This window comes from Lithobates pipiens, unplaced genomic scaffold (assembly GCF_037356315.1).
Source record: "Lithobates pipiens isolate NorthernLeopardFrog02 unplaced genomic scaffold, aLitPip1_a1.2 Scaffold_19, whole genome shotgun sequence".
In the NCBI taxonomy this organism is placed as follows: domain Eukaryota; kingdom Metazoa; phylum Chordata; class Amphibia; order Anura; family Ranidae; genus Lithobates; species Lithobates pipiens.
The window spans coordinates 136,842,921-136,870,599 of NW_027507764.1; the positions used below are offsets into that span (position 1 = coordinate 136,842,921).

Genomic DNA, 27,679 nt, shown 5'->3' on the forward strand with positions numbered 1-27,679 from the left:
GGACTTGAATTTAGTTTTGTCAGTGTTACAAAAACAGCCATTTGAACCGATACAGCATATTCCCTTAGTCCTCCTCACAAGGAAGCTGATATTTTTGGTTGCTATATCCTCAGCAAGGTGGGTTTCGAAATTGGCTGCTCTTTCTTATAAAGAGCCGAATTTGATTATTCATGAGGACAGAGTGCCATTACGCCCTCGTCCAGGCTGTTTCCCAAAAGTGGGTTCAGGTTTTCACCTGAACCAAGAGATTATCCTGCCATTTTTTTTTTTCCAAAACCATGTTCCAGGGAAGAAAAGTCACTACATTATCTTGATGTGGTGAGAGCAGAGAGAATCTATTTAAAGACAACTGCTCAGATTCTTAAGACTAATGTCTTATTTATTCTGCCAGAGGGTCCTAAGAAAAGACAGGCAGCGTCAAAATCTACTATCGCTAAGTGGATTCGGCAAGTTATAATTCAAACTTATAATTTAAGGGGTAAGATTCCCCCTTTTCAAGTTAAGGCACACTTTAACAGGGCAGTTGGTGCTTCATGGCTCAGATCTGTAAGACTGCAAATTAGTCTTCAGTGTATACATTCACAAAATTTTTATCAGGTGGATGTAAGGAGGTATGAGGATATCATTGCCTATGGGCGCAGTCCTCAAATCTGGGGGTACCCTGCGGGTTCTCTCCCTCCCCTCAAGTAGCATTGCTATTGGACGTCCCATTAAGTAAGTAATTGAGGTTCTGTGTCCCATGATGTACGATAAAGAAAATAGGATTTTTATTACAGCTTACCTGTAAAATCCTTTTCTTGGAGTACATGGGACACAGAGGTCTCGTTACTCCTTTGAGATTTAAGTATATTGCTTTGCTACAAAAACTGATGTGCTCCTGGAAGGAGTAGGGGTTATATAGGGAGTGAACTTCCTTGATTGGGTATACCAGTGTCAACACCTGAAGGTGGCCCATAACCCATTAAGTGATTACTTAAGACTCTGTGTCTCATGATGTACTCCAAGAAAATGATTTTACAGGTAAGCTGTAATAAAAATCCTATTTTATTATCACTGTAAGTTTAAAAAAAAAATAATCTTTCTGCTTTTGGAACCACTCCAGCAGGCCACTGGTGTGTGTTGTGAATGTTATGATGCATTGTAATGGCACATAAGGCAAATTGCAACATCTTTGCAGGGGGGATTGCATTGGGCATGGCTCTCCAGCACAGCCCAATTGCATATGTTGTGAATGGGCCGCTAAAGTAGCCAGTGTGAAAGATCTGGAAAGTGTTACTTAACCCACAACAGTAAAATCAGTCTGTATATGCAGTAAAGCAAGCTTGTTATATTTGCTGTGGAACCTATGGTTTTACCACTCAGCATTGTGGTAAAAGGCTGCTTCATCTTGTATGCACAGATCCTCCCCTCCCAGCACCGTCCCCCTGGACAAGTCTGGATAAGACGGAACCTTTGGAGTCAGTCTGTACATGCTCGGTTTGGTGTGTATTGCTGGAGTGTTCATGTGATCAGCACAGGGCCAATTGGCACTGTCCAGACGGAGAGTCAGGAGCTCTGCAGCCTCAAAGGACAGCTCAGTGCAGTATGAAAATGCCTATATGCTTCACCAGGAACTGATAGAAATCACAAGACTGCTATCTACTGCTGATGAGAGGGTATTAAGCTGTTTATATTTACTCAAAGAATTGCATTTCCATGTTCTGTGTACTGTGGGAGACCAGATATAATGAATGCAGGGTCCTGGGTTTAGTAACACTTTAAGTATATTGTCCCTTTTCTAGACTACAGAATTGCAACTTGTGACTGACAGAATAATTTTCAAACGTATAAATGTTTGCACTCTGCAGTACTTTTAGTTTGATATTTACAAAACCACAAAATCTGGACAATAACATAGTTTTGAGTTCTCTATACAGATCCAATTGGCCTGTGTTCAGAGGCAAATAAGTCTTGAAGTACAGCGTGACAGTTGGCTTAAAGGAAAAGCCTGTCTAGCCAGCGGCCAGGCCTACACGATGTGCTGCACAGCAATGCCGGAGGAGCTGATTGCTCTTTTTCAGCTTGGATGAAACAGAAGTGAAGAGACTTCCATCATACAATCGTGTTTTTTTTTTTTTTTTTTTTGTTTGTTTTTTTCTCTGCAGTTCTGACTTTGTGTAATATCATTTATAGGGAAAAAATAAGTCCACTTTTAAATTCCACTTTTACATTCCTATTTTTGTGCTAGTAGAACTGAGAATGAAATAAGACTCCCATCCATCACATTGTCATATTGTGCATATTACAGTTTTTTGCTAAATTGCATGACAGATTGTGCCGTTTGGTGGTATATGTATATTGGTTCATACACAGAATGCAAGGGGAGAGGAGGGGAATTGGACACTAAACCTTTGTGTATGAGAGCTGCACCTCTCGCAGCCGCAGTGCAGGAAATACTTTCTGGCAAGTATGATTTGTTCACTATACAGCAGCAGTCATGGATGCAGGATAAACATAAGAGGTAACTCTTTCACACAAGTCACAAAACCTCTCTACCTTGTGATCTATTTTTAAGTCTAATATGTTTACAGACTGACGAATATCTGAAATGTTAACTGGTCATAAAATTGTAACAGATATTAGCATCTCCTTATTCTCTTTGCCATTGGAAGAGGTTACCTTTAAAGTTCAACTGACCTGGCCTAAAACATTTCTGACATATTGACAATGCTTAACCCTTTGATGTTCTGCTCCACCGTTTGGTAGAGCACATTTTGAGTCACGCTAACTCATTGAAAAATGTGGACTTTAAAGGTTTAACTGCTAGAACGTACAGGTAAGCTGCTAAATACTAAGGCTGACCATACACACTGCAAATTTCTTTCCTGCAGCCGTAGGTTCACCATCAACACTGACTGTTCAGAAGAATTGGCAATTGTCTTCTCCTGGCAGGAGCAGGTGGGGGAAGATTTCCCAGATGGGAGAAGACAATGATTATTGCTAGTAGCTATAGCAGCCACTAGCTATAATCACAAGAAAATCCGCCAGGCTGGTTGTACCCAAGTTCATTGATTGATCAACTTGGTACATTCAGCCTGCCCATTTACTGTTTCGAATCTCGGCTGGTTCCTGCTGAAGCGGCCGAGATTCAAACCATGAATGGCCGAACTTAGCTTGGTACCTATGTTACGTCTTCAGACCAGTCCCTGTGGAGCCTCTCGGGGGGGGTGGGTTATAAGAAAAGAGTATTCTCAACACTCATTGGTTGGCTTTATTTTATTTTATCCATGTATATACACACTTGTAGATATACCACAGGGATACCGTCAGCTGAGTGGTCCCTCTGGTTTGGTTTTGTATTTGTTTTGTAATTGTTAAAGTATTTATATGTTTTAATTGTTGTGTGGTGTCGGTGGTCATTCAAAATCCCACTCCAATAGGGGGACTCCTTTTTTCTTTCTGCTGTGGAGCCTCTAGGATCCTAGGCCTGGGCTGTACACGGGGGGAACAAATGGAGATTTAGCCCTGCCCCTCGTGCTTTATCCCATTTCTGTAATTTGGCTGCATACACTTCAGCATGATTAACTTCAGAAACCTTTTAGGTCAGGTTAAATTTAACAATGCTTACATTGTAAAAATAATGTTCATATGCTTAAACATCCTAGTCGCTTTTAATGCAGACACTGACAGATTATACAATCCAGCTCGCCCAGTGCAGAGACTTCCTAGCTCAGGGCATAACAAGCTAAGCACCAGCAGGGAGGTGATGATCATGGAGGAAGGTTATTGGACTGGTTAACCCTGCTACACACACAAATGGTAGCTGCCATCATGTTTTAATCATAACGGCATCAATCATACACTTTATTGCCATAGAGTTGTCTGTCCCCTAGGCTACATGCTAGACCTCACTGTGTAGCTTGGGGAATAGACCAGTCTGCTGGAGCTGAAGGGAGCTATATTCTGGAGGAAGGTGCAAAACATAATTGGAGTATAGGCGGAGACCCAAGCCCTATCAAGGGGACAGCAGTGGTATGACCCCTTAAGGGGGAAGGCGTGTCTTGACCTATAACCTATATAAATCAATTGCCAGAGGTGAAAGCATAATGAGTGGGGATGTACTTGGAGTGGATCACTGCGCATGCATTTTTTGGAGCTCCATAGCTGAACTGTTCTGCTACTATTGCTGTGGCTCTGATGAAGAGGGTACTCCCTCGTAACACCTAAGCCGTCTGTGATGCCATTTGGTTCCTCCTAACATCTGGTCCAGGTTGCAGGGGTCTAGAGACATGTTTCCGAATTGCTGGAGCACTGTTAAGCCTTTTTTGAACACTCGTTTGTGAGTGTTACTCTTGTTACAATTTTAATTACATTTTATTTTTGGTAATTCGCAAGGTTGGTGTGCCCTCCTTTTTCTTTTTATATATTCCAGTTCTAAGGATACCCATTGTTCTGAGGAGAGCAGCAAGACCTTTGACATTCCATATTCTATCCGAATGGTTGGCTACACCACTTACTACTTGACTAAGCTCCGAGCGCAGGAGGTTGTGTTGAACTGTTCTGTGACTGCTTTACTGGCAATATTAGTTAAAACAGTGAAACAAAAAATAAAATAAATTGGTCCCCTGCAAGTTAAAGGCATAATGTGCTAGTATTTATGAAAGACTTGCCTGTAAAACTAATCCTTCCAGTGGTGCACTGTTGCACTGACAGATATTCTATCTTGACCCTGTGTTCCTGCTCGGTTTGTGGGCTCCGGAAGTTTAAATGGCTATGCAGCGATGTTACTCCTGCGCATGCATGCGGGAGTCATGGTCATGGTCGCGGTGCGGCACAGCACTCTCAATGCATGGCACAGTAGAGTGCCTGCACTGATGGCAGTCAGCCTCTCAGCGAGCTGCTGAGAAGGCCACTTCCTGCCACTTCACGTGGAGGTGTCTTAAAATCTGACACTGTAATTAGGGGTACACCGAATCGGGTTTTTGGTACAGATACCGAAAATGAAAAATGCACTAAGCTAAAAATCGATACTGAAAATAAACAGTTTTTTTTAAAATATTTATTATTTTTATATACAATTGTATTATATTCGATGTTTTAATTAGTCTCATCAATTTAAATATTAATTTTTTTTGTCGGCCAGTCCGCAATTCAGTCCGCAGTCTCCAACCATCTCTTGTATCATGTCCCCAGTCTCTAACCATCTGATACAGGCAATGGTCAGAGACTGCAGGCGTGCTACAGGAGACGGTCGGAGACTGCAGGCGTGCTACAGGAGACGGTTGGAGACTGCAGGCGTGCTACAGGAGACGGTCGGAGACTGCAGGCGTGCTACAGGAGACGGTCGGAGACTGCAGGCGTGCTACAGGAGACGGTCGGAGACTGCAGGCGTGCTACAGGAGACGGTCGGAGACTGCAGGCGTGCTACAGGAGACGGTCGGAGACTGCAGGCGTGCTACAGGAGACGGTCGGAGACTGCAGGCGTGCTACAGGAGACGGTCGGAGACTGCAGGCGTGCTACAGGAGATCAATGCAGCCTGCCAGTTTCTGGATGCAGCCTCACCCATGCCCGGATCAGAGCGGTGATCTCCATGGGTCCTGGAGCTGTGAATTGAATTGCCTGGGCTGCAGTAACAATGTCCTGCCATTGGATCAGTGTGCTGTCTGTCGCAGGAGGCGGGAAATTGTTACTGCAGCCGCCCGGGCAATTCAGCTCCATGACACACAGATTGCCGCTCTGGGGAGGGAGGACTGGGGCAAGCCAGGAAGATGCCCCCGCAATGCATGGCACCTGGGGGCGGGGCCCATTATCTGCAAGATTTTCCTTTTGGCAATGTACATAAAACACCATTTTCGGCAGCCAAAATTTTGGTGCATTATACAGTGGGACGTTTCTGCTTAAACTTTTTTTGTTTGTGAATATATTAATTTTTCAGTATTTCATGTTTAGAAGTTTTTTCCGCTGAAGCACATTTGTGTGTTTTGCACATATTTGCCAGCACACTAGGGAGAAAATATATTATTTACATACTGTACATTTCTATAGAATTTATTTTCTGATATAGCAGCGCTGCACTTAAAGTGGTTGTAAAGGCAGGTTTTCTATTTTAATGCATTCTATGCATGTATAAAGACACAATGCTGTAGGTGCTTAAATATGCTAGAAATAAAGAGTAACTCCACTTTTGTTGAGAGAAAATAAGCATTCCCCTCTGGGTGTTCAGTGTACATTGCCAGGGTTTTAACAAACTTTGTGGATTCCTACTTTTTTGCTATTTTGAAGAAATAGTTAATTGATGCATATAGATAAATTCCTTGGTGTGCAAGCAATATTCAAAGGATGCTACCTGAATAAGAAACAGCCAGTTCACAGCGACCCTAAAAAAAAAAATCCCTCACTCAGATTCCTGACAACTTTTTTCCGTTTTTTTTTGTCAGGGTTTCAGTGTACGGTGGTGCTCACATAGGGGTAAAAAAAGAAAAGCACATCATTGCACAGTGCTATTAATAATGACAATCTCCAAGTGTGAATATTCTCACTCACATTTGTTGAAATAACAACCAGCACTTTGTGTAGCGATCAGACGCGAGTATCTCCTCACTCGCATCTAGTGTGCAAAAATCACTACAGATGTCGTCACTATGGTAGGAGCCTAGTGACGACATCTGTAGTGCTTTTTGCACACTAGATGCGAGTGAGGAGATACTCGCGTCTGATCGTTACACAAAGCACTGGTTGTTTCAACAAATGTGAGTGAGAATATTCACCCTTGGAGATTGTCATTATTAATAGCACTGCGCAATGATGTGCTTTTTTTTTTTTTTTTTTTTTTTGCCCATATGTGAACACCACGATACACTGAAACACCGAAACCCTGATATAAATTTTTTTTTTAAAAAGTTGCCAGGAATCTTGAGTGAGGGATTTTTTTTTAGGATCCCTGTGAACTGGCTGTTTCTTCAGGTGGCATCCTTTGAATATTGCTTGCACACTGAGGAATTTATCTATATGCAACAATTGACTTTATTACCTCAATCACTCAATTACCTTTAGTGAATTAATTTAATTATGTGATGTTTATTTTTTTATAATTTATTTTTGTTTCACGGAGATTCTTATATTTCAAGTTATTTATTTTTCACGCAGAATCTATTTACAATAATTTACATTTTGTGACATTGTTCACAATAATTTAAGTTATTTCTTCTTTTTTTTTTTTATCACGGATGTTTGTAGCACTAAAATGGATTATAATTAGACAGGATCTGTGCGACATCACCACTGTGTCATAAGTAGGAGGTTGAATTTAGCGCAGTGTTTCCTTTATCATGTATATGCTATACATTTGTTTTTTTGCTATTTTCTTTCCACAAAGTGCATTTACCCTTTAAGGTTGGCTGTATGGTGGCAAAACACTGTGTACAGTTTAGCTAGGTCACTGTTTAACCACTTGCCCGCTGGGCACTTAAACCCCTTTCCTAACCAGACCAGTTTTCAGTGCTCTCACATTTTGGATGACAATTACTCAGTCATGCAACACTGAACCTAAAATAAATTTTTGTCCTTTTTTTTTTTCACACAAATAGAGATTTATTTAGGTAGTATTCAATCACCTTTGGGTTTTTATTGTTTGCACTATAAAAGAAAAGACCAAAAATTCTGTAAAAAAAAAATAAAAAAATAAAAATAAAAAAATGCATTTTTCTATGTTTCCGTTATCAAATTTTGCAAATTAGTAATTGTTCGCTAAAATTTATACTGCTACACATCTTTGGTAAAAAATAACCCAAATCGGTGGATATTATTTGGTCTTTGTAAAAGTTATAGACTCCACAAGCTATGGTGCCAACCTCTGAAAATTGATCACACCTGATGTACTGACGGTACTTGAGACCCTAACAAGCCAGGAAAGTACAAATACCCCCCAAATTACCCATTTTTGGAAAGTAGACATCACAAGGTATTTAGTAAGAGGCATGGTGAGTTTTTTTTTTTTTTTTTTTTAATTATTTTTTTTTTTTTTTTCCCACAATTCTTTGCAAAATCAAGATTTTTATTTAATTTTTTTCACAAAATTGTTAAATATTTGCAGGTTATTTCTCAGACACCGCATATGCATAGCACAAATTACACCCCAAAACACATTCTACCATTCCTCCTGAGTATGTCGATACCACATGTGTGAGACTTTTACACAGCGTGGCCACATACAGAGGCGCAACATGCAGGGAACAAAGTCTGGCGTTCTTGAAGCATAAATTACACCTAATTTCGGGACTACCATTAACACTTTTGAAGGCCCTGGAGCACTAGGGCAATGGAAACACCCCAAAAATGACCATTTTGGAAAGAAAACAACCCAGTGTATAATCTGAGGCATAATGAGTCTTTTGAACATGTAATTTCATTCTACATGTTTTTGGAAAATGTGTAAAGATGAGAATGCATTTCTTTTTTTTTTTTACAGAAAGTTGACCATTTATACAGTATTTCTAACACATAGCATGTACATACCAAAAATGAAACCCCAAAATAGATTCCGCTACTCCTGAGTACAGCAATACCACATGTGTGAGACTTTTACACAGCCTGGCCACATAGGTCCACAATGCAGGTACCTATTACCCTTTTTTGTGAGGCACTCTAGTGGCATGGATGTCACATGAATGGGGATGGATGAGCAATGGATCAGATGACTGATCATCAATGAGTATGGATGGGGGTGGATGGGAAGGATGAGTATTGCTGAGGATGGATGGATGAATGGATGGATGAGTATTGCTGAGGATAGATGGCTGGGTATTGCTGATTCTGGATGGGGATAGATGGGATGGCTAAGCTGAGTAAGAACTGTCACACATCAGCGCTGTGGGCATTGCACATCCAGCCCACAGCATTGCTGCACCTGATCTATAACCCCTCCACTCACACTGTACCAATCGGTACAGAGAAGGGAGAGAGGAACCGGACGTGACTCCGGTTTGTTTACAAGTGATCGTGCCGTCATTTGACTGAGTGGTCACTTGGTAAACAGCTGCTGTCAACTGCCATTTACCATGATCTGTAATGCATCGGGTCCTCAGGACCCGGCAGTCACGGATATTCCCGGATGCACGCCCCAAGGAGCGCAATTCTGGGAGGAGGTCTATGTACGCCCTCTCAACGTTGGTTATGGAGCCATGCTGAAGCCATCATTCGGCTATGGTGTGGTCGTTAAGCGCTTAATACTGAACTCATCGTCTACAGTTGATAGGAAGAAGGCAGCCAAAATAAGCATCAACTCTACAAGGGCTTCTTTAGTATGCTAGTTGAGATGCATTTTTGCTCATTAACAGCCATTTAATATTTTAAACTTCTCTACCTCTGTGTAGTTAAAGTGGTTGTAACCCCATGGGGGGGGGGGGAAACAACCTGCAAGGCAAAGGCATAATGAGCTAGTATGCATAATACTAGCTCATTATGAATAACTTACCTGAGAACGAAGCCCCTGAAACGGTCCTCCGTCTTCATGTCTGCATGTCTGCCGCTGCCATGGATCCCGGAGTGACTTCCAGGTCTCGCTGCTCCAGCGAATCACATCGTACGGGAGCCGACATTCGCGGCATATTGCCGTGATCTGCGGCCTGCCCAGTGCGCCTGTGCCGCTGTCTAAGGCGCATGCTCCGTAGACAGCGGTGCCTGTCTTTTTGGAAATATCTCCTAAACCGTATAGGTTTAGGAGATATTACTTGGACCTACATGTAAGCCTTAATCTAGGCTTACCTGTAGGTCAAAGTGATTTGTAAGGGTTTACAACCACTTTAAAGGGTTTTTTTTTTGTTTTGTTTTTTTATGTATTCTGTGCATTAAGATAAAAAGCCTAATGGGTGCAGCAGCCTCCCCTCAACACCCCTAATGAATACCTTAGCCCCATCTTTATCCAGTGATTTTGCTGGAGTGTCTTGGCCATCCAGGATCCCCCCCCCCCCCCTCATTGGCTGAGACAGCAGCGCGGGGCCATTGGCTCCCACTGCAGTCAGTCAGCCAATGAGGAGAGAGAGAGAGGGGGTGGGCCTCTGTCTGAATGGAAACAGGAAGCCTGTGGCTCGGGTGCCCTCATGGCAAGCTGCTTGCTGTGGGGGAATTCAACAGGAGGGAGGGGCCAGGAGCGCCAAATAGGGACCTGAGAAGCGGAGGCTCTAAGCTGCTCTTTGCAAAACCACTACAGTATAACATGTTTATTTTTAATTAAAAAATTTGACTTTACAATCACTTTAAAACAGATCTTCAGGCAAATAACAACAGTGTAAGTGCAAAGGGTTATAATAAAGCAATTTAAGATGTTTTGTTGAATAAAATGTATTGTACAAACGTTTTATTAAAATGTTTCATTTATTCTAAGTATCCACTAGTTTTTGAGAATATCTTACCTGTAGGAGGGTACCGCTGTTCACCATAGCAAGAGTGGTTTCAAATAGTGGTTGTGAGTTCATTAATACTATGCTACCTACTACCCAGTGCTGTCTACACATGTACTGTCTAAATCAGTGGTTCTCAACCTGGGGGTCGAATAGTGATTTGCCAGGGGTCACCAAAACCTGGGCTGTTCCTGGAGCCCACACCACTCTCCCAGCCTCTTCGCAGCCGCCCATTCAGTTCACAGCATGGCTGGGAGGCAGAGACTAAAGGTCATCTGACTGATGAGGAATGTGAAGTGGGAGGGGCTGGAGGAGACCCTATCTCCTGATTTAGGCATAGGTGTCACTGCTACGAGACACCACAAACCCGGAGACACAGTAACACTACCTGTAATTATAGTTGCCATTAAAAGTCCCCACTATAGTTCTCAGATCAGCAGATGACCTTGATCAAGAGTACCTAAGTTGGTAGATCAGAATCCCCCCCCCCCCCCGCCACTGCCACTCACCCCATTACCACTATCCCCCAAGGAGTAAGAGAAGTAATACAAATAGAGCATACATGGAAGGGTGAGGGAAAGAGGGGGGGGGGGAACAAAGAAAAAGGGAGAGGAAAGAACAAGAAAGACGGCTAGAGAGAGGGATGGGGGGAAAAAAAACAAGAAATTAGGTTAGAGAGAAAGAGATAAAAGGGAAAGAAAGGAGAACAAAGAGAGAATGGTACATCTTAAAATGTACCATAAGAGGTTTTAATACTGTACGAGTGGAAGGGACTTTGGGAGCGCTAAATGTCAATGAGTTAGGGGTGCAGATTACTTGTCTTGGGTGCTGACAACCCACGCTACGAAAATAATTTTACTGTTAGGGGTCCCCACAACTTGGGAAATTTCATCAAGGGGTCATGGCACTCGAAAGGTTGAGAACCACTGGTCTAAATGTATTTTGCTTGACATTCTGATTTTTAATTTTTGACAATTTAAAATTACATTTTTATATACATGTTCAACTTGTTTATGCCTAATTGGAGTTTTTGCCCTTCAAAGTCTCACCAGAGGGTCTTTTATTTTTTTTGTTCTGTGATTCATATTAGGGATGTGGGCAAATTCTCCTGTACCCCACTAAAGTTTAACTATTCCATCTTCCCTGTAGGAGTTATGCATGGATAAAGTATACTGTAAAACAAAAAAGCATTGATCTAGAACCTTTGAAAAGTGAAGTCCCTTACCTTCCCCGTCCCTATCAGTTACTATGGCTCATACATATTATAGTCGTTTAAGGTAACAATCTAGGAGCCCTTCTGGATTGAATATGGCTCTTGCCATTGCCAAGGTTAATGTTTGACCTCTAGTATAAAGCCGGCCAGAGACTGTTTGAATCTGCTGAACCGGCCGAGATTCAAACCATGTCTGGGCAGGCTGATTTTACCCAGGTCGATCGATCAATGAACTTTGGTACAACCGGCCTGTCAGATTTTTAATGCAATTATTGTCAGCGGCTATAGCCACTAGCAATAATCACTGTGTTCTCCTGGCTGGGATTGCTCCCATTCACCTACTTGCTGGGAGAACACAATAACTCCACAGGAGCGATTAATTTGAGGACCAAAGGACTTATTTGTCCATGTTTTTAATAGCCTGTATCATCTGATTAAGAGCTTAAAATACTTTTTTTTTTTTTGGTTTTGTTTCAGTCAAAATATTAGTTCTTATCAACAAACGGTTGTCATAATGCCTCCTACAACAATGTCACAAGTGTGGAAATGGTTTTATTGTTCAAATACCTTCTTAAAGGGAAAAAAATATAATAATTTTTATATTGATGACGGTAATCTTATGATCCTTAAAGGGTTAACCCATCAATACTAAATGCGCTGATGGAGGAATTGAGTGATTTTCTTTCCTGCAACCCATGGAAGTCTGGTCCTATGGTGACAACTCTGCTCCTCCATTGATACAGTATGGTGGGTAAGCATTGTCACCTTAGAACAGGAAGTGTGTACTTGCCAGGCTCACTAACTAAAAATAAAGCAGGAGTGCTAATGCAGCTACTGTTTTGAAGAACTGGCAGGTTTAAATATTTAACATTTTTGTTTCTGGGCTTAGTTCTGCTTTAAACATACACTAATGGCCCATACACACGATCTGAAAATCGGATGAAAAATAGTTTTCGATACGATTGTACGAGAGCCCATCACGACAGTTCATCCAATTATTATTTGATCAGGCAAGCACGGAAATTTTCCTCGTAACGATTTTCGTTAAGTCAGTACAGTTGTCATCTGAAAATACAATACAAATACATTACAACACCATGACCTCACTTATGATTTTTTTTTTTCCTGTCACACGAGAATTTTCGTGACTTTAGTAATCTATTCAGTTTGTACTTGCAACTATTAAGCGAAAAAAGTCGGACGATCTGTTTGATTTTCACATCGTGTGTATGGGCTATTAGTTATAACTTCTAATGTTTACTACTTTGTTTTGTTGCAGGCACATGAACGACTAGAAGATACTAAGCTAGAAGCAGTTGGGGAAAATAATGTGGAACTTGTACATGAAATTCTTGAAGACATTAGTCCTTTAGCTCATGAAGATAAAACTGTTGAAGAATTGGTTAATATACTTAAAGAACCTCATTTTCAGGTGTGTGAAATTTAAAAAAAAAAAAAAATTTCTATCTACCTCTCTATCATATATATATTCTTGAAAGTAGAAAAAATATTGTCTGAAAGACCTAAATGAATGTCTTGTAGCCTGTTCTGTACAGCAACTTACAGATCTGTTTGTTAGTGCAGCTTAGTTGAACCTTTGCTGCATGCCATCACACGTAAAGAACCACTTGCTTACTGGGCACTTGAACCCCCTTCCTGCCCAGACCATTTTTCAGGTTTCAGCTCTGTCACTCTTTGAATGACACTTGCGCGGTTATGCTACAGTTTACCCAAATGAAAGTTTTATCATTTTTTTTCACACAGAGCTTTCTTTTGGTGATATTCAAACACTTAAGCCCCGGACCATTTTCCAGCTAAAGGACCAAGCCCCTTTTTGCGATTCGGCACTGCGTCGCTTTAAGTGACAATGGTCGTGCGACGTGGCTCCGAAACAAAATTGACATCCTTTTTTCCCACAAATAGAGCTTTCTTTTGGTGGTATGTGATCACCCATGCAGTTTTTATTTTTTGCGCTATAAACAAAAAAAAGAGCAACAATTTGGAAAAAAACGCATTATTTTTTACATTTTGCTAGAATATCCCCCAAAAATATATATAAAAATAGTTTTTTTCCTCAGTTTAGGCCCATACATATTCTGCATATTTTTGGTAAAAATCGCAATAAGCGTTTGATTGGTTTGTGCAAAAGTTATAGCGTCTACAAAATAGGGGATAGTTTTATGGCATGTTTATTATTAACTTTTTTTTTTACTAGTAATGGCGGCGATTAGCGATTTTTTATTATGGTGGACACGTCGGACAGTTTGGCACATTTTTGGGACCATTGGCATTAATGCAGCAATCGGTGCAATTAAAAATGCACGGATTACTGTAAAAATGTCACAGGCAGTGAAGGGGTTAACCACTAGGGGACAGTGTAGGGGTTAAGTGTGTGAGTGTATGTGGTTTTTTGTTTTTGTTTTGTTTGTTTTTTTGTTTTTTTTTGTTTTTTAACTGTAGAGGGGCGTGGCTTGGCGTCTGACATCACTGATAGTCTGTTCCCTGTTATAGGGAAATGACGATCAGTGACGGCCTCAGTAGGAAGCACGAGGAGAGGTTTGTTTATACTAGCTCTCCTCGTTCTTCAGCTCTGTGACCCGCTTGCAGGACACCGGCGGCGATCGGGTCCCACGGTCACGGAGCTCAGGACCGGGTCTAGAGTGCGCCACCGGTGGCGCACTCACGACCCATGGCTGGGCACTTAAAGGGCAACGTACCTGTACGTGGTTGTGCCATTCTGCTGACGTACATAGGTGTGAGACGGTCCTTAAGCGGTTAATTGCTGCTGGACTTTTTATTTTTTGCTAAATAAAACAAAAGGGGGCTGAAATTTTGAAAAAAAAAAACACAACTGTTTCATAGTATTTTATAAAATTTTGAAAACAAGTAATTTTTCTCCTTCACGCATATGTGCTGATGAGGCAGCACTGATAAGGTGGCACTGAGGGGTGACTCTGGTAGGTGACACTGATTATTAGACACTGGTGGGCATTGATTGGCTGCAAAGGTGGGCTTTGATTGGCAGCACTGGGCATTTATGGGAGGTACTAGTAGGTGGTACTGGTGGGTACTGGCAGGTGACACTGGTGGGCACAGCCATGGCTTTCTGAGTAAGGGACCAATGTCGCTCTGACAGAAGCCTGTGATCGGCTTTATTTTCCCAGAGAGGGGAAAAAACCTACTGATTTACCGAGCTTCTGTTTACATCAGGTGATCAGCTGTCATTGACTGACAGCTGATCACGTGGTAAGAGGCTGGGATCGACCCATTACTCGGATCTGTGATCAGCCGAAGTGTCATAGACTCGGTGATCACAGAACGTGCGACTCGCAGGGCCACACAGACTGCGCTTGCTCTGGAGGATATCCACGGATGCTCTCCCGGCAATTAAGGCCCGCGCTGCAGCCGTCTTTCGGCTATAACACTGGTGGCAAGTAGTTAAGTTGGGTAACTTTTAAAATGGATACTTGCTGAAGGCCCCTCCATGTAAGAATGCTTTTTTTTTGACTGGCTTATGCTGCTGCATGGTCTTTTAAGATAACCCATAGTGCTCTGAGAATCATATTTATTAAGTTACACAACAACAAAATGTAAATACATGTTGAAAAACTTAAGCTGAAAATAGCATTAACCCAAAATCATTGTTGCCTGCTTGCTCCCTGATGATGGCTTGCATGTGGATTTTGTGAACACAAGTGGATTTTTTGAACTAAAGTGGAGAGTTAATAACCAGGAGTTGAAAACAGGAGTTAAGACAGGAGTCTCTAACCTCTATCCTACCTCCATCCTCCCCTCCATTTTAAAGATCCCACTGCAAGGGGCAACCAGACAGCTCTCAGGAAACGTCAGGCTGACAGCAAGCCAGATTCACAGGAACCAGAGTGTTTAACGGGGACCACCGCAGCCAGGTAAGCTCGCACCTCCACTCCCCCCCCCCCCCCCGCCTACGGGGGTCAGGAAGGAATTTTTGGTGTGTTTGGCTGCTACTGTCAGGGTTTTTTTCGCCTTCTTCTGGAACAATCAGGAACAACCGTAGGTTAGCATACCCCTACCTCCGGCCTCCATTCCATTTTTCACGCTATCCTAGGACGACTATTCCAGATCACAGCCAGACTTCTTTTCTGAGCGGAGACCTTCACCTTAAGAAAAGGTAGCCGGAACAGCCAGAAACCGAATACAACAACTCTTCCGCATCCATATAGGCATCCCCTGATCAACTTGCGCGCTAATAGCCTCAAGCACGGCGGCAAGTCTGATACCTAGCCCCTCCTCAGGATCAATACCCTGATCAGGATCATCATCTTAGGCCCATAGTACCATCAACAGCATCCACAAACCATGTGCTACTTCAAATACTCAGCTGAAGTTCTGCACAGACTAAGGAACATCAACACCACATTGCCATCTTCCATACAAAAAATACTTCAAAGAGAACAACTATTAAAAACCGGACGACAAGCAGCTCCCAACCACAGGAAGACATCTACTCGACCACTACAATTAGATTGCGCCTTGATTAACGCCAGGTCTGCAGTCAAACATAGACTGGAAGTACACAACTTCATCATCGAGAACAATGTAGACTGCCTCTTCATCACCGAAAGCTGGTTAACTTCTGACTGCAACACCATCCTCACCGAATTGGTGCCGGAAAACTACAGGATCCTAACCGAACACCGTATAGGGAAAAAAGTGATCTTTAAAGGTCACCTGGATCTTACTAAACCATCATTTCAGAACCCAGTGCCTTTTATGGAAACCCTGACGCTACATCTTCAACCAACACCCCATGACACCACTCATATTCTACTGTGCTACAGACCACCGGGACCAAAGTCCAAACTTCTTTCACACCTCATGGAATCCTTTGCAATGCACACCCTAAAATTCAAAAATTTCCTGGCACTCTGAGATTTCAACCTTTGGGCAAATGAGCCTAAAGACCCCATTGCGACTGCCTGCATCAATCAACTAGAATAACTGGGTCTCCAGCAACTGATAAAGACTCCCACGCATGGGTCAGGACACACCCTGGACCTCATTTTCAAACAGAACATTGACGTCAACATACTCAACAACATAACTCTGCCATGGACGGATCACCACGCCATCAAATTCAAAATAGCTTCCAACGAAAAACGGAAACCTGTAACAACAACGCACTGGACCAGATCGCATAAAAAAACTGTACTCCGAATCCTTCAAATCCACTCTGTCCAACAAGATAACTACAATAACCTTAAACCACTCTACGGAGGAAACGCTCAACTCCCTGAACAGGGCATTGCTGCAATCAGCAGACTCGGTAGCACCAAAACGCAGGGCTCTCATCAGGAAGAAAAACTCTGGATGGTTTAATAGCTCCCTCGCGGTACTAAAGCAAGAACACAGAAGAGCGGAAAGAACATGGAGAAGAAATACCACAGAGGAAAACCACTTTAACTACAAAGGTCTCACAGAGAATTATCAGAAAGCAATCTTCAAAGCCAAAAAGGACCACTTCTCATATACAATCTCAACGGCCGCAAACCAACCACGGGAACTGTTTAAACTGGTTAATCAATCAAGTCGGATTTTTTCATCGATGAAGTCAAAACCATCAGGGAAACACATTGTCAGAAGAAAACATCCAACCTCAGCCAGCAAATACATAAAGAGGATGTCTGCACCAACATACCGCAACCGCCGAAATTTTCACTATCCCCAATTACCGTAGACACCGCAAAAAACATTAATAAACTGCGTAACAGTACCTCACCTATTGACATCATCCCCACAAAACTACTGAAAGAATGCTCCGACATCGTGGCTCCAACCATAACCCACCTCATAAACCGATCATTCCACAAAGGGATTGTTCCCAGCATCCTCAAACAAGGCATCGTCAAACCTCTACTCAAGAAACCAAACCTGGACCCTCAGGATCCAAACAACCGTAGGCCAATTACAAGCCTCAACACCATTTCTAAGATCATGGAGAAAGCTGTAGTACATCAGCTACAACTTCACCTGGATACTCACAAACTCCTGGACCCGCTGCAATCAGGCTTCCGCCCGGGTCATGGAACAGAAACAGCTCTCCTCAAGATTTGGGATGACGCCCTCGAAGCAGCAGATGACGGAGAGCCGTGTCTCCTCGTACTGCTAGACCTAAGTGCAGCGTTTGATACAGTAGATCACAATACTCTACTCGTCCGACTCACAGAAGTAGCCGGAGTCCAAGACATAGATCTCCAATGGTTCACGTCCTTCCTAGGAAATCGGTCACAGACAGTGAAACTAGGAAAATTCCTCTCCGAAACTCGGGCAGTCACCTGCGGAGTCCCTCAAGGCTCTCCTTTATCACCCGTTCTCTTCAACATTCACATTCGCCCACTTCTCCAAATCATCAGATGCTCAGATCTCTGCTTCCACTCTTATGCTGACGACACACAACTTTATTTCCGGATCAATGGAAAAAAAAGATCACCAACAACAACTTGAAAACTGCCTCAAATCAATAGAGGACTGGATGACCACCAACTCCCTCCAGCTGAACGAATCGAAGACAGAGCTTCTTATCTTACACCCAAATCATAAGCCCGCAACCAAAACCTCCTGGTCTCCACCAACCGTCTTTGGGCAGACTATCTCCCCAAAGACCAAAGCGAAGAGTCTCGGGGGTTATTTTAGACGCACAAATGTCAATGGATGCGCAAATAGGATCTGTAGTCAGTAGATCTCACCATCTGCTACGCATGCTTCGCAGACTCATCCCTTTTATCCCAAAGAATGACAAAGCAGTGGTAGTTGGAACAATCATTAATTCACACTGGACTACGCAAACTCGCTTTACATAGGATTACCACAATATCAACCTCCGCAATTACAACTGATCCAAAACACGGCGGAAAGGCTGATAACAGGAAAAAAACCCTGGGAATCCATCTCTCCTTCGCTGAGGAGCTTACATTGGCTAACCGTAAAAAATCTGATCACGTTCAAGACCCTTTGCCTCACCCACAAATGCGTGCATAGAGAAGCTGCGCAATACCTAATGGAGAAAATAAATCATTACACACCAAACCGCAGTCTTCGATCAGCCAACAAAAACCTCCTCCTCGTGCCCAAAGCCCGGTATAAATCCAAGGGGGATCGGAGATTAGCTGTCCAAGGGCCTCGGCTATAGAATGCTCTACCAATCAACATCTGCCTGGAAGAAAATCACCTGGCTTTTAGGAATAAAACTCAAGACCTTCCTCTTTTAGCAGATGATCAAAGCTCGCCACAGCGCCTAGAGGCGATTCAGTTCGCATTGTGCGCTATACAAGTATTCATTCATTGTAGATTTCACTGAAGATTCAGTGCAGATACTATCTAAGGTTGGGATTACACTATTGCACAGCAGAAATACATAGAACCACACTGTGCACATTCTGAATGACATCCCAACATGCTTCAGCAAAACACCTGCACTGTTGTGTGCAGCAATGCAAGTTAATGCACTACTATATCTCTGCGTTCTCAAAAAGGTGCAGATGCTGTTTTTGTGGCATTGGCAGCCCATTCAGTATTAAAACAATGCATGTTAATATGCGAAGTAACTCGCTGCTAAAGTGTGAACCCAGCCTGAAAACCATCATTTGTAGAGGTGTGTTTTTTTTTTTTTCCCCAGTGTTTTCTCAGCCTCATTAAGGTGTTTTCTCTTTGTGTACTGTGAGCACAAAGATCATCACCGCAATAAGTTCCATATTTTACTGTAACATAAAAAGTGTCATTCTATATTATTTTTTTTATAATAAAGTAGGGAATAAAAAGCATGCAAAATGTTACAAATAAAGAGGGTCCTACAGATAAGTTAAAAGGTTAAAACTAGAGCTGAAACAACTAATAGACATAATCGATTATAATTGATTGTTTCGCGGATTACATTCTTTTATTTTTGTCCAATCCTCTAGTAACCCTCCCAAACCTTCTCAAAGATCTCAGCCTGTTCCAATACATAGCCCATTTCACAATAAATTTTACAGAATCGCTCGTCCTAACCATAACCCTAACAGAAAGACAGGTCTCACAATGTAAACAAAACTTCCCATTCATCTGGGCGCCAGTGGCAATAACATATCTAGGAATACAACTACCTGCAAAATTAACAGACCTGTTCGCTAGAAACTACCTTCCACTTCTCAAAACCATTACAGAGGATTTGGAAAAATGGAACAAAACACACTTTTCATGGTTTGGGAGAATAGCTATAGTTAAGATGAATATCCTACCACGCATATTATATCTCCTCCAAACCATTCCTATCAGGCTTCTGAAAACATTCATACAGTCGGCCACAAAAATAAGTAGAAACTACATCTGGAACCAAAAACACCCTAGAATTACAATCAGTTAATAAAGCCCAAAGCCAAAGGGGGCACAGGCCTACCGGATATACAATATTATTACTGGGCATGTCATCTCCAAAGAATAGTAGACTGGCACAGCACACACACCTACAGACGAAAGACTGGGTTTCCATCGAAAATTCATTCTCCCATGCCCCATCAACAGAGCACCCTGGATCAGACAAAAGACCATACCAGACACCCTCATGAGACACCCAACAATAGGTCTCACATTAGAATGCTTTGCACAAGCCAACTTTCCAAAGTACCAGGACCCCTCTCGCCGATCCTGCTCAATCCACAATTCCCACCCGGGATGGAGCACCACCCACTAACCGTAAGCAACCAGGAATAGGCTTACGTATAAATCACATACTACAGAATGGTAATTTACAAACCCAAGACCACATAAACACACACTGGGCTACATAACGACTAAACCCAATAGAATATATGCAACTCAGACACTTTGTAAACAGTATACAAAACAAGTCAAACCTCTCTGACGCATCTGATTTTGAAGAACTATGCCTAAGTCAATCCCCGCAACGACACACCGTTTCTAAAATTTACAACATGCTATGGGATAACATCCAAGCTGACAAGGGAATAGCATGCAAAGCTTGGGAAAGAGACCTCACTAGAGAAATGACCAGCAGAAATTGGGAAGACATATATAGAAATGTACACAAAAGCTCTGTGTTTCCATCCAAAAAACGAATTACAAAATTGCTTCACTGTGATACCGCACCCCCACCATCCTACACAGATTAGACGCTACACGCCCAAACAAATGCTGGCGATGCCAAGAGACACCAGGTGACCTTCTACACATCTGGTGGACATACCTGAACATCCAAGCTTTTTGGACTCATGTCCATAAACACATCGAGGAAATTACCACAGATGTGCTAGACTACTCACCTGCACAATATCTTTTGCATCTCCAGAAACCAAATGAGACTTCATACTTCAAATCACTAGCTATGATGCTCGTCAATGCAGCCAAAATGTGCATACCCCCCCCCCCCCCTATGGGGAACACCTAGAATACCCTCCACCTCCGACTGGTACAAAAGAACAAATAAGATAGCAGAAATAGAAGAACTCATAGCAATCTCACGAAACGCCCCACACACATTCTCTGCGTGCTGGGCCTGCTGGAACCACTTCAGATCCACTATAGAATACGCACAAAAGATGCAAAGCTAAAGCAGCGACCCAGACAGTCAATCGACCACAAATTACACGACCACACTCAAACTGCAAGATACCCCTTGGTAAAACGCATAACCCCACCATAATAGACACGTTATCTCAAAACGTAGGAAATCCTCTCATACATGCCCCAAAGTTCCATATGCAATAAGGTCAACTATACAAATATAATCCCATCACCCACAACATGTCTCTAGTAGCCTTGTCTATGAACCAAATCATGCAGAATTCATAATTTGTTTACATATAAGAAAATACAGTTCAGCACACATACAGCTCAGCACATATAGGTCAGTACACTATGCATACATGTCAGTAAGTGCCTGAGAACTTGGGGAAAGTGGGGGAAAATACCTGCCAGAAATAGGTACCCACTCCCAGAAAAAAATAAATAAAAATCCAACAATGGGAGAAGTGGTGGGGGAGGAAAATGAGTGGTACTTCCCTTTTTAGGTAGAGTTCTGCTTTGTTAAAGCTTTTGCATTTAGACACAGGGTAGCATGGAGACCTAGAGCTTCTGTCATTCTTAATGTGGTTTCATTCTTTCCCCTCAATCAGGACTTAGTACTTCCATCCCTCTTGTCCAACACCAGCATCAGAAGGAGATTTCCCCTCAATGTCTGGATGTAGTTCTTTCTGTTCATGTCCATCTTGCAGCCACGGCTTCCTTTAGTAAAACTTCACTGCAACATTTCTGGCACAGACAGATCATTATAAAAGCCTATGATCTTAAGGATCGGGTTCCACCTTTTTCCTGTCAAAACGCACTCTACTAAATCTGTAAGTGCTTCTTGTGCTTTGTGGCATCAGGTAACGGTTTTCCAGATTTGTAAGGCTTCAACCTGGTTTTCAGTTATGCGCTCTAAATTTTACTAAGTAGATGTCCTGGCTTCATCTGATGCCAGCTTCAGAAATAAGGTCCTTAAAGAAACTCTCTGCATGCAGTCCCTAGTTTTCTTTTTATTTTGGGTCTGTTAGTGTTTTGTTTGCTGTGTCCCCCCCCCATTTACTGCGTTGGCTATCCAAAATGTCTGATTCTAGTGTCCCTCAGTAAACGAAAAAAGTTGTATTTCCTGATATACAGTACATGACACAGGCTTTTTAAAATTATTACAGCTGGGGTGTAGGCAACTAACTTCAGGTGATTGAACACTTGCAAAAAATGCTGCAGGGGCATCCCCTCCCACTTCCATCTAGCCTCACTTTTGCCAGTGTCCTCAGGTGATGTACCCTTTCTCTCTACTGATAGAATCCTACCTGCTTCTATAGAGGTGAGGTATTTTCTCTCTTATTGGATTATTTCTTAATTACTCGACTGCTTCATAGCCACTTGGGTGCACTGACAACTCATGGCACTCTGTACAATATGTAGAGTTGGCCACAGAGTGCTTTACCAGTCCAGTGCTGTGGTCTGCCTGGTGCAGCCCTCAGTTTTTAGGGCCCTGTGGGGAGTATGTACACTGTGGAAAAACTAAATGCAGAAAGGGGTTAAATGCTACTTACATGGTAACTACAGGGCGTAAGCCATTTAAAGTATGGGATTGTGGTGTTTTTTTTTCTTTAAATCGTACTTGCCTAGGTGGGAGCAGCTTGCTGAGAGCCTGAGCCAGGTGTGTCAGTCTAGGCTCCTGGGTGAATCCTGACCGTATGGTCGCAATCTTTCCTCAGCCTGGACCAGCTTTAGCCCCCTTTCAGCTGAAAATGGCTATAGTCTCCTTTTTATACATTCAGTACCATGTTCCCCCCAACCTTTTCCTCTTTCTGGGAGAGATAAAACCACCTTCTGCTATTCCATTGCCATGGTTTTGCACTCCACAGTAGCTTGGTTTAATAGCCAGGGGTAATGGTGTTATTTTGGGTGTTATTCCAATGGGACACCTGCAGTTGTGCTCTATACCCCTTCTTGCTTGTGGTGCAGTTCTGTGCCTACACGAACATTGCTGTACTACTGTACCTGCGTGGCCAAAGCGGACTGGATCAGATCGGATCTCGGTGGGCGTCAGCGGACATGTGAGCAGTGGATGGTTCTATCGGGTCTGATTGAAAAAGTGATAGGCGGACCCGATTGGTTCGTCGGTATAAAAAAAATCCTATGGCCAGGTTTAGGGTTTGTATCCCAGCCTTATTTGTGAACATGGAGGGCATTCATATTGTATACAAAAAAACTTTAATTTTTAACATTGAAACTGGACTTGCTAGAAGATCATTTTGGAAGGCTGTGCCACTTTTGGCTTCTTGTGAGCTAAGCGTTTTCTAGTAGTAATTTCTGATAAATGCGGACAGGGTAGCCATCAGAAGTTTTGAGGGCCCTTACACAGCTTTAGGCTCCCCCCCCCCCGGCTTTAACATCGGCATTCACACTCAACTTAATATCTGAAAATGAAAAGTGTATTGCACGTCATCAGTGCTTTCAAGATTTAACACAGTAGTACAGGCAGAGGACTGTCCTGAGAGTCTTCAGGAGCCTGGCATTGCCCGTGATCTACTGACTGTTTATTTTCAAATGGTGAACTTAAGCAGAATTAAATCCTATCTTTACATTTTTTTTTTTTTAATTGCACTTGGGATCTTCATGCCATTTATACATTGGTCAACATTGCATATTGGTACATTTTGACACTTACCTGTCAAAGAATCCCCTCCAGTGCTACAGTGTCTGCACTTTCGGCTGTCACAGGCACTTTCACCTTCTCCCAGTCTTATTTCCATATTCAGACTCTTCGGCCACTTGGCTGGCTGGGGCATGACAACGTCACTCCGATGCATGCGCATGGCAGTCACATCATCGCGACACAAAGTGGAGCCATAATTGTAAGCAGAGCTGCGCACACACGGCTCAGTGTATATTGGCAATGACAGACCAATACGGTAACTTCTGTCATAAAAATACTACCTATCAGCCTTTTTTGTTTATATATTTACTTTAAATATGTTTGGTATATATGCATATTTATTGCAGATGTGTGATGTTTCAATAGAGCTTTAAAGCATTTAAGAGTTTATATGTTCTTGCTTTTTCTGATATAATTAATTTTGGTTGCAGAGTCTTTTAGAAGCACATGACATTGTTGCTTCCAAATGTTATGATTCCCCCCCATCAAGTCCAGAAATGAATTCTGCAGTGAACAACCAAATTGCACCAGTTGATGCTATCCGCATGGTTGGAATTCATAAAAGAGCTGGGGAACCTTTGGTAAGGCATCCTTCATACAATATATCCTACATACAATATTTACGGAGCTATATTTTTCACCTATTGTGGTATAACGCTTTCCTTTTACATTCTTCTAGCAGACTTTTAAACTAGAATTAATTTTTTTATTGATGGTTAAGTTTTAGCTTTTAACCCTTTCCCTGTCAGCAATTTTTTGCACATGTTTAAGAAAAAAATTTCGCCCTGAAGATTGCAATCTTCCCCTGAGTAAGTAGCTCCCATCATGTCGAGGCTTAAAATTACATGCACCCATGAAATGGCGACAATCTTCTGTATCCTATATTTTCCATAGGTGAGGCAAAAGCCTTGGAAAAGTTATTGCTCCTATTCCGGCATGCACGGCAATACGTGTACTGCATTCTGTTTTTAGGTTTGGGGACCCTTGTCGCATGCATTTACCTGTGTGCATGTATGTTGGGGTGAGAGGACCTTGAAAGTGTTTTGGGAAATATATACCCTGTTTCCCCGAAAATAAGACCTAGCGTGATTGTCGCTGATCACTGCAATAGAAGCCCTACCCCTCAAATAAGCCCTAGTTAATCACCGACAATCACGCTAGGTCTTAATTTCGGGGAAACAGGATATATGTATATATATATATATATATATATATATGTATATATGTGTGTGTGTGTATATATATATATATATATGTGTGTGTGCATATGTATGTGTGTGTGTGTGTATATATATATATATATATATATATATATATATATATATATATATATATATATAATTTATTTTTTTATTTTTTTTAACAAGTCTTTTATGGAAAGAGGCAAGACACGAAGCATAACATCGAAAAACATATTGAGAAGGTACACTGGTATATAAAACAGTAAAACAATATCTTATATGGAGTTGTACCAAGTATAGGATTCTAAGCACAATCAATGTCTCCCATGGTTAAAGGACAAGTGTAGCATGACATACTGCTTTCTCAAGCGTAAAGTTTAATAATCACTGTGGGGAACAACTTGCTGCACTAGACAGTTCCATGGATCTTGCCCCTAATATTTTCTAAGTTTTTGTATCAGAGAAGAAATTGTAGCACCGTATAGAATACAGTGCAGGATGGATAGAATAGAGATGACAGGAAAAATGGGAAAGGGAAGGTGAGACATGCGCAACCCACAAAATTCCATGTCAATAGAAGGAGTATATAGACATCGTCATCAAGATGATGATGGATGGCATACGTGCCTGCGTTGGGGCAGTATCAGTCTACAGTGTCGCTTTCGAAGAGGGCTTGTTCCTCGTCGGAGAAGACAAACTTGTTCCAAAGTGTCCATGTTTTAGTATATCATTTGTGTTGGTGACGTGCCGAGAGGATAAGTGCCTCCATTTTATTTACTTTTTCAAGCCACAATCCTATATTCGGAGGTGATGTGGATTTCCAGCACCGAAGAGTGCAGGATTTGGCGGCGTCAAGGAGATGTCGAACAATCGATTTTTTTTTTTTGTTTTTGTTTTTTTTGTACATTTTTCCTGGAATATTGGAGGCATGAATTAAGAAAAAGTCTGGGTCATCAGGAATGGGACTTTCAGTAAATTTTTGGGAGATGTGGAAAATTCCCTTCCAAAACTGCTTAAGTTTGGGACTGTCCCACAAGATGTGGAGAATTGTTCCCCTATTCCCCTGGCATCTCCAGCAGCGATCCAAGGGAGAGGGAAAGAACTTGTGTAGCTTTGCAGGTGTATTGTACTGGTTAGTATTTTTAAAATTGGTTTCCTGTACTCTCGTACAGATGAAGGATTTGTATGTGAATCGGATGATATGTGGTCTGTGATGTTGTTTGAATGTACAATTTAGGTCTTTCTCCCATGTGTTAAGACATTGCAGTTGGTGACTGTCTGGGGTTGTAATCAGCAGTTGGTATGTGGCTGATAGGACATGAGGCAAAGTACCCTCCTCCGAGCAGTACGCTTCCATAATAGTGAGAGATTTGACAAAAGTTCTCCTGAGGGTGAGAGTGATTTGAGAATATGCCTGAGTTGGAGAGCCCTCCAGAAGTCAAATCAATAGGATCCTCCAGGATTTGTGAGAGAAGAGGTTGATGGCAAACACCCATTAATGAGGCAGTGGGATGCTTGGAAGCTTCCAGACTTCATTAAGGTGAAAAGGGGGAGTCCTAATATCCTGGTATAGAAAGAGTGGTGAGTGGACTGTCGTAAGAGAGGATCGGATGATGAGGGATGAGCAAATTCCTGTAGTCTGACCAATCAAGGGGTGATTTTTTTTTCATAGGATTTGGCAGTGATTGCTAACAGCAGGGTGCTTTACCAAGGGGTTATGTCACACTGAGACTGTTCCAGTTGGGGCCATAATTTAGTAGTCTGTAGGCGATTCCAGTCGATAAGTCTGCTCAAGTGAATTGCATGATAGTATGTACGTAAATCTGGTACTTCTGGTCTTCCATATTGTTTGGGCAGTGAAAGTTGTCGTCTGTTTAGGCGCGGCCGATTTTGTCCATTTCAATTTGAACCTCTGAGGCTTGATAGAAGGGGCTGCAGTATTCCCACTCCCATCGCCTTGGACTTGGTGAAGTTAATCTACTAGTTCGTTATGGCCTCATATGTTTCCAATTCATGAATAAGGTTCGGTAGAGAGATTAAAGGGTTTGTAAGTGAGAACAGCATTTCATCTGTGTATGCCGATACTTTGTTCTGGGTATCGCCAACCATTATTACTGTAACATCTGGGTTCAGGCGTACAGTACATAGGAACTGTTCTAGTGACAGGGTGTAAAGAAGAGGTGACGGGACAGCCCTGCCGTGTCCCATTTGCAATCATAAAGGGTTCCGACAGGACATCATTAGCTCTGACTCAAGCTAAGGTATTAGAGCAGAGTGTAGATATCCAGTTAAGCATGGTGCTGCAGAACTTTGCATAAATTGCCAGTTCACCCTGTCGAAAAGCTTTTCCGCATCTGTACCCAGAAACACACAGGGAGTATTGGTTGTGTTAACTATGTGCAGTAGGTTCAGGACTTTGATCGTATTATCCCTGGCCTCGCGGGTCGTTATAAAGCCTACTTGGTCTAAATGAATTAAGCTTGGTCAATGCTGTTAAATTCTAGTTGCCAAAATATTTGCAAATATTTTGAGGTCAATATTGAGTAAAGAGATTGGCCTATACCTCCCATAGGTGGCGGGGTCCTTGCCATCTTTTTGGATTACTGCTATGTGGCCTTGAAGGGTGTCTAGAGGTAACAATGTGCCTGATCCTAAGGCATTGAAGAATTTGGACATAAATTTACCAAGGGATGGCAGTAGTCTTGT

General features: G+C 42.2%; 1 protein-coding gene across 5 annotated transcripts in view; it reads left to right on the forward strand.

Moving 5' to 3' along the window:
- Window positions 1–27,679, forward strand: part of PALS2 (protein associated with LIN7 2, MAGUK p55 family member) — a 245,132-nt gene that overhangs the window by 104,395 nt on the left and 113,058 nt on the right. For all 5 annotated transcript variants that reach the window (XM_077491299.1, XM_077491302.1, XM_077491298.1 and 2 more), the window contains 2 exons: window positions 12,870–13,022; window positions 24,224–24,373. In XM_077491299.1, coding sequence (XP_077347425.1) covers window positions 12,870–13,022; window positions 24,224–24,373 — 303 coding nt within the window. The remainder of the gene's footprint in view (window positions 1–12,869; window positions 13,023–24,223; window positions 24,374–27,679) is intronic.